The sequence below is a fragment of the Lactuca virosa genome, chromosome 5 (assembly GCF_052849685.1).
Source record: "Lactuca virosa cultivar CGN04683 chromosome 5, Lactuca_virosa_CGN04683_v6, whole genome shotgun sequence".
Classification (NCBI taxonomy): domain Eukaryota; kingdom Viridiplantae; phylum Streptophyta; class Magnoliopsida; order Asterales; family Asteraceae; genus Lactuca; species Lactuca virosa.
The window spans coordinates 406,937,163-406,956,188 of NC_136430.1; the positions used below are offsets into that span (position 1 = coordinate 406,937,163).

The 19,026-nt window shown below is 39.1% G+C and overlaps 1 protein-coding gene across 1 annotated transcript; it reads right to left on the reverse strand.

The window, feature by feature from the left end:
- Positions 1–16,453: 16,453 nt before the first annotated feature.
- On the reverse strand, positions 16,454–17,986 carry LOC145111542 (nascent polypeptide-associated complex subunit beta-like). The gene is made up of 6 exons (XM_079047806.1): positions 17,881–17,986; positions 17,479–17,546; positions 17,239–17,387; positions 17,101–17,157; positions 16,883–16,921; positions 16,454–16,797 (listed from the first exon to the last, which is right to left on the reverse strand). The coding sequence occupies exons 2-6, from the start codon at positions 17,544–17,546 to the stop codon at positions 16,619–16,621; spliced, it is 492 nt and encodes a 163-aa protein (XP_078903932.1). The 5' UTR covers positions 17,881–17,986; the 3' UTR covers positions 16,454–16,618.
- Positions 17,987–19,026: the final 1,040 nt, after the last annotated feature.

Genomic DNA, 19,026 nt, shown 5'->3' on the forward strand with positions numbered 1-19,026 from the left:
GGTTTTCACATGAAATGACGATTTGGGTTAAGTGTTCTCACTTAACCCATTAAGTCCATTATTCCACTAAGCCATCACACAATGGAATCAGGATGAGTCACAACTTCGGTCCACTGGTCCAAACGCGGGTCCCAATAGGCCCAAACCAACAAACCCAAAATTAGGGTTTTCTAAACCCTAATTAGAGTTTCTGGCCCAATCACGAGCAAGCCCAGTCCAATAATAAGCAATTGGGCCAATGTAACCCCCGTAGATCCGGGCTAGTCAATTTAGAGACGATAAGCATCAAAAATGACTTTTTGATGGAAGATTATTTAGAAGGATTAATCTTAACTAAGCTGTAGTATATGTTACAAGGATTTCGTACATATAAAGAATGCCGAAATCCGAGTTATAACGAAGAAGTTATGACCTGTCGAAGTTTCGCGACAGAACCGTCACGACATAGCACAACGTAAATAGTGAATTTACGATAGAGTGATATTTGGATTTAGCAATCTAAACGAAAGTCGTATAATACGTTAAACCGAGAGCGTGCATAAAAAGAACGCCCAAATCTGATTTCGTATGAGGAAGTTATGATTTTTCGAAGTTTCGGCTTAGCAGTGTACAGCCCGAAGTTCGAATATGGGATCGAGCGATATTTAGCCAAAACTTTCTAAATGAGAATCTAAGATCTCATCGATAGTAGTGCAACGACAGAAAAACAGACGAAAACGGACGTCAGACGAAGGAGTTATGAGTTTATAACGGAGTTTTCCTGTCCCGGCCTACTAAAAATAGTATATTATTAATATATTAAAAATAAAGTCAAAATTAGCCTACAAAGTCTAAATGAAAGTTGTAGATCTTGTTTTTACCTACGCGTCGATATAAAGAACATCGAAAACAGAGTTCGTATGCGAAAGTTATGAATTTCTGAAGTCCAGGGCGCGAAACTCCAAGACTGTCAGAGACCACGACGTGAAATCAGTGGTCACGACGTGGCATGGCTTCTGACGCCTTCTGGAGCCTGACAGAGCAAGTGGACGATGACGCATGCAGTGAAGATCAAGCCCACGACGTGAAAGTACTGTTCACGACGTGGAAAATGAGAAATCAGCCCTATAAATAGAATTCAAAGGGCAGCCGAGTTTGGTTGCTCAATCTCTTCTCTCTCACTCCCGATACTCTCTCTAAGCCCTCTTTTAACCCCCGAAGCCCCGGTATCATCCCGAGACCCGAAGCGAGTCCCGAAGCTCCAAAGATCCCGAGAAGAAAAGAGTTTCCGAGCTGAAGCTCTGCCTGCGAGAAGCCCGGTGTGTGAAGATCTTCCAGTTTTACCGAAGAATACTACTTTACGAGCCGTAGTGCTGTCCGAGAATCGTCTAATCAAGTGGGTGTGTAGTTACTTTCTTCTAACACATACATATGAAGTATTTTCTATGAAATACGTGCTATGTGTTTATATATTGTTGTTTATTTGAGATGTGTGTGGAATGGATGTTTTATATAGTTTTTAAATGAGTTAAACTGTATATGTATTTTATATCTACAAATATGTTGGGTAGAACATGGGTAGATGGAATAGTTAGTGTGTGATGAGAGATGGTATGAGTAAACCCTGGTGACTATGACACGTAGTGCCTATTAGATAAACCCTGGCGACGATGTGACTTCGTGCCTATTAGATAAACCTTGGCAGCTATGGACTTAGTGCCTGTTGTATAAACCTTGGCGACGATGTGACTTCGTGCCTATTAGATAAACCTTGGCAGCTATGGACTTAGTGCCTGCTGTATAAACCTTGGCGACGATGTGACTTCGTGCCTATTAGATAAACCTTGGCAGCTATGGACTTAGTGCCTGTTGTATAAACCTTGGCGACGATGTGACTTCGTGCCTATTAGATAAACCTTGGTGACTATGGAGTTAGCGCCTATTGTATAAACCTTGGTGACTATGGAGTTAGCGCCTATTGAGTAAACCCTGGCGATGATGTGACTTCGTGCCTATACCTCAGGTCAATCCTTAAGAATGAAGGATAGATAATTCTTAGGGTAGATCCTTAAGATAAATGGAGATAATGGGGATGGGTAATTGGGTTGATTATTTGATGATTAAATATAATAATTATATTATTGTGGGTTGAAAACCCTATATGCTCACTAGGCTCCCAAGCCTAACCCACTCAGTTTTCTTTGCATTACAGGTAATGACACAAGAGTATAAGTTGGTGGACTTGACGAGAGATTTTGGATTATAGATCAGTAGTTATAAATAACTATTGTAAGGTCTATTTTATATTGTTTATGCTTTTGGTTTGTATCGGAACATGACATCCCGAGATTTTGTTATTTAATGAAAATACATTTCTTTAAAGAAATGCTTTGATAAATTCTTATCACATTTTGTTTTGGGAACAAATTCCGCAACTGTTTTCTGTAAACGATTACTCTGATTTTAAAACAAAGCATAAACAAATCGGTCTTTCTGGCCGTGAAATTGGGGATGTCACAGCCAACTAGGGTTCACTATGCCAAACACCACCCACTACCACCTCAGGTATTAGTGGTCAGTGGCGGCTCACGGCGGCGGCCACCACCTCACGGGGTGGTGGTGGGTTTTCCGGCCACATAAACACACATACAACCTCAAAAACACCGAAAGCAGCAAATACACTCAAACACACACCCATACACACACCCATAGCCACCTCCCACGGTGGCTGGTGGCGGCGGAGGGTGGTAAAAAACAGCAATGGGTTGCAGCAAGGTAATGGCCACCATGGTGGGCTGCCATGGTGGTTCCCACGCTTTTCCGGCCGACAGAAACACGTACGCACACAAGTACACCAGCTGGACGCAAGAAACTCGCCCAATCACAACCACCCTCATGGTGACGCATGGCAATCGGAGCGGAGACATCAACCGCAACCGCTGCTCGATATAGCGATGACGGTGATAGCTCGACGACAGCAAGGATGGAGACAAGGAGGCGTACGTTCTCCGGCGAGGAATAATGGCAGCAAAATCGTGATTTGTTCCCTCGGCCTCTTCTGCCCGACGTCCACATTCGTCTCAACGATTCTTCACCCGTTGGCGGCAACTGAGGTAGCGTGGCTGTGGCTCGCGACTCCGACAATGGCTAGGAGGCAGCCGATCGGTCTTAACCAGGCGGTGGCTGACAGGGGAACACAAGGTGGCGGCTAACACATTTTAGGGTTAGGGTTTTTGGGAAACGACCTTAAGACGGGAAAGATAGATTACCGGGTGCCAATCCCGTGTTCATTCAAACTTCCATCCAAATATCCAACTTCAGCCCCTCCTCACAATTTTGGTTTCAATCTAAGTCCAAAAGTTACCCTTTAGCCCCTGATTCTATAAATTCCTTTCATTTTAGGTCCAAAACTTACCATTCAGCCCCTGAGCCTCTCAAATCTCTTCAAATTAAGTCCCAATAATTTACCCACTTCTAAAATTGTATCAATTGACTCCCCAACACCAACACCCCGCTAAATATTATTTATTTAAAGATTATTATTCATATTAACCCTTATCTATTTATTTATTTAATATACGAGATGTTACAGTTATATATATGATAACAGTAATATTGAAATACACAAATATATTTGTCAATTTCACACATATCGCATATTTGTAATCTGTATAAAGTTGTTGTATATTTTTGGACTGTTGTTGGATCATTAAAAACATTTCCTTCACCACAAAATTCTAATCTAAATGCTAGTTTTGTAGCTCTTGTTATCATTTGTGCTATGCCATCATCCATAAAGATAAGATTTCTCGTCTCAAGACTCATATTTTGCCAAAATCTTAAAGCGCTATTTAGTAAAGTATTTTCCAGGAATAATTTTGAAATTTCAAAGTCCATTTTATTACTGCAATACTTATTCTAAGAGCAGTCTCCCATTTATCAATTGTTTCTTGGGTATTACTTATACAATTTATATCTAAATATATACCAAAAGTGGTAATTAGTTCATTTTTCATTTTTTTATAAGGTGTATAATTTTGTCGCCATAATAAATAATAGTTCTTTGTACTTCTATTAAATATTTTTCAAATTTTAATGGGTCACCATTTTATTGAAACTTTGTGTAATTATTGTTATTCGTTAAGAGAATTATAAATTCAATCACTATCATCGACAATATTGTCATTATTAGTCAATTCATATCTATCAAAAGTAAAATCTTCATCTGATATATAATTATCAAATTCATTTTCAGAAGTAGAATCTCGATTATCATTAATACAAATAAAATATTTCTGCTGAAAACGTTGTATTAAACTTAAACATAAATTTAAGCGATAGATTTCTTCCTCCAAGAAAAATTCTATGGCTCTAATACCAATCGTGGGGGTGGTCAAACTAGATGCTCGGTTCAAAACAAAAATTATAGTTGGGTAATTATCTGGTGGATTTAAAACTAAATCTAAATTGTCAATTTGAAAATCATTTTCTAGCATTACAATTACTAAATTTAAATTAGTGAACAAGTATAAGATTAATATCATTCTTTAATTTAGATAGTAAAACTTTTTAATAATTTATTTTAATGTATTCAATAGAATAGTAATTTTTTAACACGTTTCCTTATAATTACCAAGAGCTAAATAATAGAGCAATAATAATTTCACATTATAAAAAGAAAAGGGTCCAACATGGTTCTGTACCTATTTTCCGCTTTGACCGGAATATTGTCGGGTTATACTACGAGACTTTTACCGAGCATTCCAGCTCCAACCTGTTTTGAACATGTAACTTTATTGTAGCTCCTTCAGCAATACTCAACACAACATAATTTTGTTTCCTACGTTAGGTGTATGGACAATATGTATGGGTTTTTGTGGGATATTTCTTTTATAATGGAAAATACATGTAGTAATATATGACTCTAGGCAAATATAAGGAAAAGAGGAATTTATTCAAACATTATTTTTATTACAAAAGTGAGTTTACAAGATAACATGATAGAAAAACAATGATTACAAACGATGCCATTTTCCTTAACATGTGACCTTTATTTATAGTACTAGGTACATATATCAAAGACTCATCTCTTTCTTTAGTTCTTTAAACATCTATCATCTTCATGCCAGAGGGTTTTCATGCTTGTATGACACACACATGCAAGTTGTATCCATTTCTTTAATATTTAGTCACGTACATCCCATGTGTAAGTTTTATCATTATAGCGTGTGTATATTGTTTGTCTTCTTAAGTCAACATGACTTATCCATCGGTGCCTATAGTTTTATCTATACATGGACCCATAATCAATCTATGTCATCGAAATTCATAGAAGAGTTTGATGACGAGGATTTTTCTTGATCTTTTGATGAAGTACATGTTGGACATGTAACATCCTGTTTCGGATCGTTTGTGATTTATGTTGGGTCAAAAATATGGTTTATACTTTGCTTTTCTAGGAAAATGTATTTTTGTGTCTTGGACCGTAAACAGCTTGGTGTTTACGGTCGTATACGTGTTTACGGTTGTGTTTACGGCCGTAAACAGGTTTACGGCCGTAAACCCATTTACGGCCCATGTTTCTTATGTATAAATATAGGTGTAAGGGGTGAGGAGTAGAGTGATGAACACTAGAGGAGCTTAAGTGTGTGCATTTGAAGGTGTTCTGGAGAGAGAAACTAGAGAAAAGAGAGTGTGTGTGAGTGTGTGTGAATCTCATGTAAAGGATCATCATTCTATTCATTAATACATTGATATTCACATTATTCTTCTTCTCCTTCTCTTCTATTTGATCTGACATCATCCGTTTGATTGGGATTCCGCACCATCAAACGGATCTGATTGATACACAAGCAGATTAGAGACTTACAAGTGGTATCAGAGCTTGAATTGTATCAGTCATTTTTGTCAGATCTGGAGCATATTTGATCTTATTTTTGAAAGATTCTTGCGTTTTTGGATAGATCTCTGAAAATTATGGGGGGTTTGTTCTTCGCGTTTTTGATAAAAACGAGTTTTTGATCAAGTTTTGGAGCAAAAAAGGTGAAAAACGCTGTTTTTCACGTAATCTGCGAAGAGTTTACGGTCTTTGAAGGGTTTACGGTCGGCGGCGGCGGCGGCTAGGGTTTCCCGGAGTTTACGGCCGGAAACAGTTTACGGTCCGGAGTTTGCGGCCTCGGCTCGGAATTCGGCTCGGTGAACGGCTAGGGTAGCCGGCTCAGCAGCAGCAAGCCTCGCATCGCGTCATCGCATCTCGTCCTCGCTTCGCAGCTATCTTCGCAAGCAGCAGCCTCGCTTCGCACCTTACCAGCTGATCTAGCCTGCTAGATGGAATAACACTTCGAAATTTTATTCAAAACCACTCCCTGCCGCTTCCAAATTTCGCAAATTGACACTTTTAGCCCAAAATTGATTTTCTTTTAATTTTAAATTCCTTTTTCAACCAAAAATTTTAGTTTTTAAATTTTGAATTTTATTTTTGATTTTTTACTTAAAATTTTGACTTTGACTTTTAAAGTTTGACCTTTGACTATAAACTTTGACTTTCTCGTTTGACTTTTAAATTTTCAAATTTAGTTTTTCGGTTTGACTTTTAAGTTTGACTTTTGAGTTTGACTTTTCAAATTTGACTTTTGAGGTTGACTTTTGAGTTTTTAGTCAAAGGACATATTTTTTTAAAAAACAATGAGTTCCGCAAACCTTCCGGTCAATGAAGTTTCATGTTCTCAATCATGTGAAGTTTCATGTACACTATCTAGTGAAGCTACGATTAAATTTCTTCGGGAACAAATTGATTTATTAAAAAGAGAAGTTGAGGACCTGAGATATGAAGGATATCAACTCAGGAAAGGACAGAAACCCCTGAAGGCTGAATTAGAAACAAAAATAAAGGACTTTAAGAGAATTCAGCAAGACTACAGTGAAAAATGTGAACATTATGATTATATCAAGAGACAGAATGCTGAGTTAATTACTGAGCTTGATACATTAAAGAGACAATTTGAAACTACAAATTTTGATTTTAGAAAATTTGATGGATCAAGTGAGGTAGTTGCCAACATGATTGATCACTGCATGCAGTTCAAACGAAATCAGTCAAAGGGTTTAGGATATGATAGTGTACCTCCTCCTTATAATCATACATATCAGTATCAACCCCTATCCAAGGATGAGATTGCCAATGAACCGTTTATGGTTTATGGCAAGCCATCTGGTTTCGTTTCAGGCGGACTTATTAATGTTGAAAGTTCTAACATTTCTACTTCCCCTGCAGATCAACCATTAGATCAGGCAAAGCGTGAAGCTGGAGATTCTGTTTCTGTTTCTGTTTCTAATCCTGATGTTTCTGTTTCCAATGAAAAATCTTCTGTTTCTGATATTAAAGTTGATGATACATCTTGTGATGCTTTTGATGCTTTTGCATCGGATCATGTTGAGTTAAATTTTTTTGACATATTTGATTATTTGTTTGAAAATACTAATGTTCCTGTTTCTAGCACATCTACTTCATGTGCAGGTAAAGTAGCAGAGGATGAGAACAAGGAGAACACCACTGAACAAACCAACATCTCCTTGAGCTCTGAATCTGTTGCTTCGAACTCAGCTGCTTCTGATCAACCTGCTGTTGAGAAATACAGGCCACCAAATCAAGTGAAACAACCGACGGCTTGTTGCAAGTATGCATGTGGGAAAAATCAGAGACAAGGCAAGGATACGCCACCAGGGGTAGGAAGAAACAACTTCACAGTGAAGAAAAAGACATGTTTTCACTGTGGAACACCTGGACACATCGCCAGATATTGTCCTAATCGCGCATACGTTCCCTACTATGCACAAGGGTGGCAGAACGCGCCAAGAGGGAGATACTTCAAAAAAACCCCTCAAGGTCACGTTCAGACCATGGTGACTGTAACGCGCAGAAGGCCAAGAATCAAACCTACAAGGCCAAGAATCCGAATCCCAAGGGCAAGAAGGGAATGCCGGCCAAGAAGCCAAATCCAAGAGATGCTCCCATGAAGCCAAAATCAAAGTCATCTCAACGGCCGACTTCAAGTTCAAAAGCAAGTACTGAGCCACCCATCAGATCGAAAAAGAAATGAGTTAAACCCAACTACAAATGGGTTCCAAAGGCTCACTCTCCCAAATCTTCTAACGATTCTAATATTTCTACATCTTCTGTTTGTGATAAGCAGGACATGTCATGGGAGAGAGTACCGTGCAAGGATGACAAAGGTCGACCCAGTTTCAAAATGGACTGGGTTCCAAAGACCAACTGATCCCGCTCTGTGTCGGAGCAGCTATGGAGGCATATCATCAGACTTCGGTTTGTTGGTAGTGGTTGTTCCTGGCACATGATAGGCGACATCTCTCAACTGTACAACACTCAGAACATTGTTTGGGAGTATGTGTCCTTTGCGGGAAAGGAAGAAAGGAAGAGATCACAAACGGGGTTAGTGCTTAATGACATGAAGAATTTTCGGATCTGTTCTGAGATTACGCGTGCTGTTCTCAGACCCTCTGGATGCAAATTCAATCGGTGACTTACGGTTTGAGTTTTCCTCTCTATACTCCTGAGTTTTTCTTAAGCTGATTCGCTTTAAAGGCTAATTTTTGTTTTAGGATAGTTTAAATTTGTGCATTTACTTTCGTTTCTCTCCTATGCACAAATTTTGGGGGAGAAATAAAAACAAAACAAAAAATTAGAAAATTTTAAAAAATCCAAAAACATTAGAAAATCAAAAAATCAAAAAAAAATATGTTGGTTATGGAATGTGCTTGAGGGAGATGTTTTGGGAAGTGATATAATCATGTGATAACAGGCAATCTGAATCTGTGTAAGGGACTGAATCTAAATTGTCTAGGCTCTGTGTTCGATGCGCTGGTAGGCACGAGAGATTAAAATGGACTTGACTAGGCATTAATGAACTTAAGGAATCTAGAGACTTGAAAAATCTTGACCTAGATAGATCCTTTTAGCCTGACAATACAACGCTCAGATAGGTTGAGCAGGGAGATATACATGATAATCCACCGGTCACATTAAAGTTATCTGTATCTAGAACTGTGGTTTAACTCTTCCTCGATGTACGGACTTTGTCCTTAATTCTGGTATTGATGGGGCGACTGGGGAATTCCAATAAAGTAGGTCTGTAGGAAATTATTTTCTTGCTTTCTTTCTGTTAGTCATATGTTGCCTCCTCTGTGTGATTGAAATACATCCGACCTGGACTGCAACATATGCAACTCTATTTCTATGCATCTTCTATCTATGCAATTCTTCCTGTCTGTTAGCCATATGTTGTCTCCTTTGCGTGATTAACCATCGGACCTGGTACACAGCATATGCATCATTCTACTTCTCAATTCCTCTAAATATGGTTAGTCATATGTTTCACCCTCTGCGTGATTGGAAGAGATCCGACCTGGGTGTATAGCATATGCATTCTAATCTGACTTCTCTCATAATAATTGTCTGCTCACCTAAAGTAAGGAGTACTTTGGAAGTTCCTGATTATTGGGGTATGTCAGGAAGCGGGAAACATGTTCTAGTACATTTAAAATTGAACAATCACTAGGTTGTCTGTAGATCTCGCTGCTCAATTTAGGTGGACAACAATATCTTTGGTCGTCGTCAGCTGAATGGTCCTTAAGGAATATTATCTAGGAACTTAGGATCACATTGTCTTGTCACTTATAGTATGTCCTAATTTTGTCACAATCTCTCGTGTTTAAGTGGACCACAATACCGGCGATTGATCAGATTTATTCATGAAGGGAGAGGTACTAATAAACGGATAAAGGCTGTCTAAAAACTTTGATCCCAAATCACTCTTAAAATTAGATATCATTTTTATTTTTGTTAAAATTTGTTCATAGTTTTCTTCTAATTTAAATATTAGGGGAGAATTAAAAATTTTAAAAACCAAACAAAAATCAGAAAATAAAAAATCCAAAAATAGTGTTATTTCTGTTTTATTTCTTTTTTCAGAAAATATGAAAAATCCAAAAATATTGTGTGCTAAGTTTTCTTTTAGTTTTGTTTTGTCTTGAAAAGTGATTTCAGGTGAAGATGAAACTCATGGAGTTTGTGTCGAAGATTTCTGAGCCAAGGCTTCATACGTGATCATCGAAGAATTCTCATTCGAAGGAGCAAGAAATGAAGATTATTTTTTCGACATTCAATCCTTCAACCCCAGAAGCAAGGTGAAGCTGAAATTGAAGATTATGTGACGGATTGCATTGAAGCCTCCTCAATCAGTCTGCTGCTATCTTGTACCTGCTGAAGTGATCCAGAAGATTTGTTCTCTCTGATGTTCTCTCTAAAGATTCTCAAGCTGAAAGCGCTATCTTTCAAGAATCAGTACGTCAAAACTCCTCACCAAATGTGCGTTCAATGCCAAATTCTGAAGAAATGCCCAACTGCTCTAGATGAAGTCAATTATTGAAGATGCATCATGTTCATCTTGAAGCTGTGAAGAATTCGAAGATTAAAGCTGAAGCCAAAGCTCCCAATGAAGATTATCAAGAAAGCCAGCTACTTTTTAGGGGGAGCTTGTTGGGTCATTTAAGAAAAGAAAAGAAAGTTATAAACCAAGGGGGGAGATTGTTGGGTCAAAAATATGGTTTATACTTTGCTTTTTCTAGGAAAATGTATTTTTGTGTCTTGGACCGTAAACAGCTTGGTGTTTACGGTCGTATACGTGTTTACGGTTGTGTTTACGGCCGTAAACAGGTTTACGGCCGTAAACCCATTTACGGTCCATGTTCACCAAGTCCATGTTTCTTATGTATAAATATAGGTGTAAGGGGTGAGGAGTAGAGTGATGAACACTAGAGGAGCTTAAGTGTGTGCATTTGAAGGTGTTCTAGAGAGAGAAACTAGAGAAAAGAGAGTGTGTGTGAGTGTGTGTGAATCTCATGTAAAGGATCATCATTCTATTCATTAATACATTGAGATTCACATTCTTCTTCTCCTTCTCTTCTATTTGATCTGACATCATCCGTTTGATTGGGATTCCGCACCATCAAACGGATCTGATTGATACACAAGCAGATTAGGGACTTACAATTTAAGGCTCGTGGGCCGTAACCCGGGTATAAGAAGGTTTTGAGGCTTTGAAGGAGAAAGGTTTAGGCCCTTTTTGGATATGGGAAAGGTAGGTTGTGTGATAAAAGGGGTCGGGTTGTGCTTTAGAGCCCAAGAGTATCGGTAAAGGCGTTGGCTCGGTCTTTTATGAATTTTGGGTTTTTGTTCGTAGAGTTTTAAGGTTGTGATGTGTTGCTAGAAGCGTAGGGCTTCTCGCCACCTTTCCGTGGATATAAGGTTCGTTGGAAACGGACTTATACCGAAGAAGTTATGATAGTTTGAAGTTTTGGCAAGTTTAGTCCTTATTGAGAAATGGGTGGCAAATTGGGTACGCGGGGCGTACACTTGTGTACGCGCAACATACTCATGCGCTTTGCATGATCGTGGAGGCCACCTAGTACGCTGGGTGTACTATGTCCAGAAAGAAACCCTAATATTTTGAGGTGACCCTATTTAAGGAACATGATGGCCTCTTTTTCAGCCACCATTTCCAGTCTCCAAGCCCTCTCAAACCCTAATCTCGTTTCCCCTAGCTTGTGTGAGTGTGGTGGCTCATTTGAGTGTTTTTAGTGAAGCTCTTGGTGAAGGAGTCTTGAAGGTGGATAGATGGTGCTTCTAGCTTTTGGATCTGAGTTCCACTCTAGTTGATGCATCTTCCAGAGATATCAAGTTCGAAAGTTGCTCATTGTTGTGCTAGTTCTTGTTTTGGGTCCATTTTTAGGGTTTTATGTCCCAAGATTGGAACTTTGTGAGTTTGGTGAACTCCAGGGCAAATCTCATGTCCTTTTAAGTGTATTGAGCTGTTTTGATTCATAAAAATGAGAACTTGGTCGTCTAGATCTCTCCATGCATGTGTTAAGATGATTAAAGAGAGTCTTAATGGTTATTTTTGGAAGTCGGGTCCCATTAAGACATGCAAACTGATAAAGTTGCCAACTTTATCAGTTAAGAGCTTGAAATGAAGCTTCCCTAAGGTTTGGATGCTTTTGACTGAAGTGGTTAAGTCGAAAATAGAGTTTTTGGATCTGAGCGGTACGCCCCGCATACTGGTCTAGTTTCCCTGATCAGGAGTCGCGTGTACGCTGAGCGGTGGAGGTACGCCCCGCGTAGTCTCGCTATGGGCTTGTTGTGTTTTGGGCTTCGTATCCGTTTTGTTTGGACTTTCTGTTTGGGCCTCTAGGCCATCTGAGATTATTGTTGGGCTAAGAGAAGCTTTGGGCTTAGGATAAGGCCCATATGGGGGTTGGGCCCAATTTGGAAAATGGGCCATTAGTAGGCCTTTTATGGATCTCTTGGTTGGGCCTTGGTGGGCCCATTGGGTTTGGGTCATTGTGGGCTTGTTTGGGTGGGGACATCTTTGGGGCGTAGTGTTGGGGTGTAGCCTTGCATAGTTTTTGATTATGGTGTTGGGTTGTTTTGACCCAGTTCAGGAGCCAGTGCGCAACAGCAGCAGCAGTGTAGGATTTCTCGCGTAGCGGTTGAGGCGAGTCTTCTCACTATACTTACGTGTGTGGTAATGAATGCGTGACCGGAACGTCTTATTTATGTTATTGGTTGGAGAGTCTTATTTATGTTATTGACTGGAGGGTCTTATTTATGTTGTTGATCGGAGGGTCTTATATTATTGAGCTAGGGAGTCTTATTGGTATTTTTGACCGGAGGGCCTTATCTGCTTTATGTGTTATTATGCATTCTTTCTTTGTGACTTATGTTGTTATAATATTTTGTATATATGTTGAGCTGTGACCGGAGGGTCTATAGCGAGACGTGGGACCGGAGGGTCTTCACTGAGATACATGACTGGAGGGTCCTTATCGAGATTTAGCCACGAGAGGCTTATTATTTGTGTATGTGATATTTTGGGGAACTCACTAAGATTCGTGCTTACAATGTTGATTTAAATGCGTTTCAGGTACTTCTGTAGATTCCAGGGAGGCGAATGCATGATTGTATACATACGTCGGTTCATGAAGATTTGCGGATTTTGGGATACTCTGATATTGTTTTGAAAATGACGTATAACTTTTGTGATAATTTGGGATTATGAGTATTGTTTGGTGAATTAAAAATGAAAAATTTCTCTTGAAATTTGAGGTGTTACAATTTGGTATTAAAGCCTTGCTTTGAGGGATTCGAGCACACCCTCGGGTATGTCTGAACTCAAACTGAGGAGTTGATAACTTTTCAAAAGAAATGATTTTTCATCACACGAATTTCCAAGGAAATTAAAGTGTTTTGAAAGCAGGTCCGAAGCGGTGTGTACAATCAGTCAGAGCCTGAGCGGTGATTTCCCAAAATACCCTTACTTGATTATGTGTTGTTATTATGAGCTGATAGAATTGCATGCTAATTTAAGGCTAGAAATCTGCTCAGTATCGCATGCTAGTGTACCTGCTTAGGAAAGATGCCTTTATGTCTGTTATGTGATCTAGTAGTGTTGCATGCTTATGATTAGAGATCTCCAGGAGTTGTGAGGTAGGTTTGCCTGAGTTCAGTGGTGCCTTTTGTGCTGGTGGAGGTTGCTTGATGCCCGAATGCTGCTTGCTTTGTGCTTTTAGAAACTTTCAATAACACCGACTAACTATTAATCGAATACGTTAGGTTACATGTTCCATGGAGTATATAATTTTAGAAGGTTAGATTTAGCTCTATGGCGCGGCTCTCGAGTGGGCCTAGTCGTTGTAGGGCGGGATCTTGCAGTCGAAGAATTATCTAGTGCATGAAGCATGTAGCTGTATTTGAGAAGTAGTTAGTAGGTATTATTAGGAGTTCCTTTTTGCAGTTGATGGCGGAGAGCGGAGTGAGGGAAATCCTAGGGGAGCCTAGAAAGTATTTTTAGTTCAATAAGTGCGCTGTTTAGCGGTGAGTATTCGCTGAAGAACGAGCATGTGGAATGAGATTGGTCGATGGGGAAATTTGAGCAACTACCTAGAAAATCTGGAACGATTCTCGAGGAAAGTATGGACAGATGTGGAAATTAGTATTGGGCCCATACTACTGAAAGCATAGGATTCATACTCGAAACGAGGAGAATTCTAGGGGTTCTAAGTAGCAGGTCGAGGGAAGATAACATGGTTTGGGTACCATGGTTCGTTACAGAGTGCGTTTTCCGTCTCTGTCGGTTATCCGACTGCGGTTGTTCGAACTGATAGTGGATCTAGTGATTGTTGGGCTCAAGGGCCATGTCGGTCGGGTTTGAATGGAGTAGACCTCGCGAGGAAATTGAGTTAGGTCTCGAAGGGTTTGACCAGTGAGATGCCAGTTGGATTCGTAGGACTCAAAAGGGAGGTGGAGGTGATGCGTTGTTGTGAATTGCAGCCTGAGTTGAGTGATCGGTCGATGATTTGCGATGTCATTTCTATGACGAGGACTATAATATTCCAGCTTTTCCGTGTTGGAAGGAAGGGTGAGTGAGCTTCTGCTTTTCAGAATTTAGAGTAGACCCCGTGGGGTACTAGATAGTTGCGGTATTTGCGTCAAAAGATTTTGTGGTATGACCGCCTTGAGGTATTTCTTATGCTGTAAGAGAGTCATCAGTGGGGACTGGCGAGGACAAAGATATGCCTTAATTGAGTAAATTGAGGCGTATTCTTACGACTGTTTCAGGAAGCAGGAGGAGTATATCGGAATGACGACCCTCGTTGTCTATGCTGCAAATCGACTGTGAGAGAGAGGTCTTCTGTTTCTATGTCGATTCTTGCGATGGGGTGTTGGTTGAGGATTCAGAGAATGAAGTGTGTGATAGTTCATTATTTCTAGATAAAGAGTCAGTGCTATTTTAGGACCGTCGAAATATTTGCCTGTGCAGCCGAATGAGATTCTAGGTGACTGGAGGCAGTCACATTGGGAGGTTTCCGAGGTTTCCATCTGAGATTCAGAATACTTGGAGTTGCTTGGTCATTATCTAGAAGGTCATCGAGTGTTGCATGGTACGTTCCATGAATCGGGTATGTTATATCTGGTGAGCCAGTTTGTAGTGTGGTCTGTTTTGTATGCCAATTAGCGATGGTTCAAACCCTAAGTGGGGGAGAACTGAGTATTCTGTCGGGAAGATCATTAGTCTGTTAAGTTGCGGTTCAGAAGATTGGGTTATAGAGATCTGCGGTCCAGGTATATGAGACTTGGGTCTAGAGGTAGTCAAGGCAATGTGCAGAGCGAGATGATGCATGTTGTATGTGCTCAGGAATGAATGGGTGTCTTCACGGCAGGTAGTCGTTGGCCAGGGGTCTTATGGTGGTCAGTGTTTCTTTCGGGTTTGCCAATGTTCGAGTTTTAAGGCGGTTTGGTCGTTGAGGTCAGGTTTCGATTATTGAGAGATTTGCTAGTTTAACGTATAAATTGCTATCTATACTCCATGAGGGGCAGCAGTTGAATTGTTAATCAACTTCAAAGTCGGTATGTGTAGTTTCACATGGGTTTTGATCAGTAAATGTTGGGGTTTTGGATTGTCGTCAACGCGTCCTCTGTCATTGACGATCTTTCCATGCTTCACTAATGAGTTGGAGTACTTCAAAGGCTTTGAGTTGTGTAAGATGAAGATCAGTGGTTTCTGTGATGGTGACATGCTATCATGAGATTCTGTGATGGTGTATCGTGGTTTCCAAGTATGATGCCCTAACTTATTGGATTATAGGATTATTATAAGGCTCAGGTTTGTTTTGATGGCAAGTAGGACATCGAAACGACTATATATCTATCCCAGTTGTGAACCTATCAGTTATTTGTCGCCAGACGGGGTTATCCAAAGGTGTAGATTTGTATTGATGCCCTAACTTATTGGATTATAGGATTATTATAAGGCTCAGGTTTGTTTTGATGGCAAGTAGGACATCGAAACGACTATATATCTATCCCAGTTGTGAACCTATCAGTTATTTGTCGCCAGACGGGGTTATCCAAAGGTGTAGATTTGTATTGATGCCCTAACTTATTGGATTATAGGATTATTATAAGGCCCAGGTTTGTTTTGATGGCAAGTAGGACATCGAAACGACTATATATCTATCCCAGTTGTGAACCTATCAGTTATTTGTCGCCAGACGGGGTTGTCCAAAGGTGTAGATTTGTATTGAGGGAATGTGCTTTGTATGCAACAATCTTCGTCAAGAGCAGTAATGCTTAATCTGGGTGGGTGTGTGCACATATACATGTTGAGTTGCGGAGTATGAGTTCAGTGAACTCAGAATGGTGATGGTTTGATAATGAGATCGTGGTACAAAGCAGTTAGAATCACCAAGTTATTATAGCCAACATGTGTCTATTTTATGTGTAAATTTCATGATTTGACAGTTGAAAGTTACAATTTTGGTTTTTTTGGTATTACAATTGAAGATGGAGTTAGGGGATTATAAATAGTGGAAAATTTTACAAATAACTTTAGAGAGCGAATTGATCAAAACAAGTAGAACAAAATGACTAATAAACACCATACATATTCCTACAAGTTACAAAAAGGGCACATCAAGGGCACATCCAAACGGAACGTATCAAATAAAGAAAAATAATGGTTCAAAGCAATAAATAATGCAAATATAAAATGTAACCTCAAAGAACCTACGACTTTTGTCCTTCCTCTGCAGCAGCAGCCTCAAAGGTTTCACCTGCCACAAGTTCTGGGACATCATCATCATCGTCCACTTGTGCTGATGTGGCAGCAGCGGCTTCAGCGCCACCTGGCACCTGCTTCTGGAACTGCTCTGCTAACTTTCTCAAGTTATCCAAGTTATCTGGCCCTGTAAAAAACAATAAAAAATGTCATCTTTTTATCACCAAAAAACAAACACAAAATCTAATTGAAAACATGGTATTTAGGCATACCAAGCTGGTTGAGAATGCCAGGGAGAATATCTTGTAATTCTGAAATAAAACATAATAAAAACAGATATTATCATACACCAGTCATACATAACATATCAATATCCCCCATTAAGTCGAAAAAACATCTTAATAATATAAGCAAGATGAATTTGCAGTTTATTTTTCTATGAAAGATGCATACATAAGTAAAAAAAAAAAAAGATAGAAAGGCAGCTTACTCTTTGTTTGAGGAGTACCACTAACAACCCATGTGTTGGCAGCAATAGAGGCTTGAACTGAAGACATATGAACAAAGATTATTGATTTCTCCTGTTAACTTATAGTTATAATAAAAGGATAAGAGTTAAAATTGGTACCTTTAGGGTTTAAGAACTGGATAACTGTTTCATCCTTAAAAATGTTAACTTCCTCAATTGCTGGTATTGCGTTTACACCTATTCTCTTCAAAGTGCTCTGCAGCCTCTTGTCATCTGTGGTGGTTGTTTTATGTACAGCCTTCTTCTTTCTGCAGGTTTGGATCAAATTGAGTATGTAAACAACCAAAAATTCAATACAGATACACATCTCTAAAGCACGACAACATATTAGAGACGGACCTTCTCACGCTTCCCTTCCCACCAGTGCGCACAGCACCTGCCATCTTCTGTAGCTTTTCAACATTCATCTGCCACAAGCAATAGAAGGATAGATGTGTCGATAAGTATCAATAATCAAATGTAAATGCAAACTTATAATCTTATAATCAGTAGTAACTTCACAAATGGCGAACTTAAACATCAACATATTAAATGCTAGACATACTCCCTAGCACAGTCGATAATCACACTCCTAAATCATGCAACCTTTTAATTTCGGCTCATAGCTCGCGGTTATTAAAACAGACTATAGAAACCGATCGTAAAATTACCTAAACTATTGTACAGAAATTGATTTACAATAGAGATATATTGAATCGATTTATGAAATCGGATGGTAATTGAAGGCTGAAAAACATTTACCTTGGCGTTGATAAGATATAGAGCGATGAACGCAAGCTGAGAGGAGTGACGGAGGAGGTCTGGGATAATAGATAAAACCCTAGCGTCAATCTTGGGGGTTTATATATGCCGCCGGTACAAAAAGTTTCACATTGCTACCCTGTACTACAGTAGCATTTCACAAAATTCCCTTGTTTTCTCTTGTGTGATGTAAACAGCAAGTTTGATCAGACAGACAATCATCACGTATCTATGACCAAATTGCAAGTTTGATCAGACAGACAATCATCACGTATCTATGACCAAATTACGAAATTCCTTGTTATGTCCTTTGTAACGTAAAAATAATCGTCATGTATAATACGGTTTATTACAAAAAAAAAAAAAAAAAAAAACTATATTACCATAAAAAGTCGATTTTGATACTGTTTTTTTTTTTTTTTCCAGTTTTTGCAATTATATCACTATATTTATAATTTTGTTGCAATATCAACCAAATGATTAGTTCTTTCTATTCGGTGGCGGAGCTTGAAGTTTTGATTTAGTGGGCCGAAAATAAAATATGTATAAAAATTGAAGAATAGGGGGGCCAAAGTCAAATTTTATAGTTTTAGGCATAATATGTAACTTTTTAAATAGTTATAAACTAATTGTTAAGGGAGGGGGGGGGGGGGGTGGGGCAGGCACAGCCCCCTGGCCATATATAAGCTCCACCCATGTTTCTATTCTCCCGATAACCACTTTTCCCGAATTGCAATGAAATCACTAAGTTTACCAAAATTTCGATTTTGACTCCGAGTTTAAATTTGCAAGAAAGTTACTATATTACCACAAAATTTCGATTTTCGCATCGAGTTTATTTTTTCAATTATGTCATTATATTTACAATTTTGTTGCAATATCAATCAATTGACTGATTCAGGAGATGTTATTGTGGTTTAGAAGCTCAATTTAGAAGCTCGATTTGTACAACAAATAAATGAAGATCGATCTAATGGTTGAAACTCACTTACACCCTTTCAAGAGATGTTATTGTTGTTTAGAATTTCGATTTGCACAACAAGTAAATGAAGATTCCTACAAGGTCGATTTAATGGTTAAAACTCACTAAGCATTTCTTGTATCAACATTGTAGGGGTCTTCATTTACTTGTTGTGCAAGTCGAGC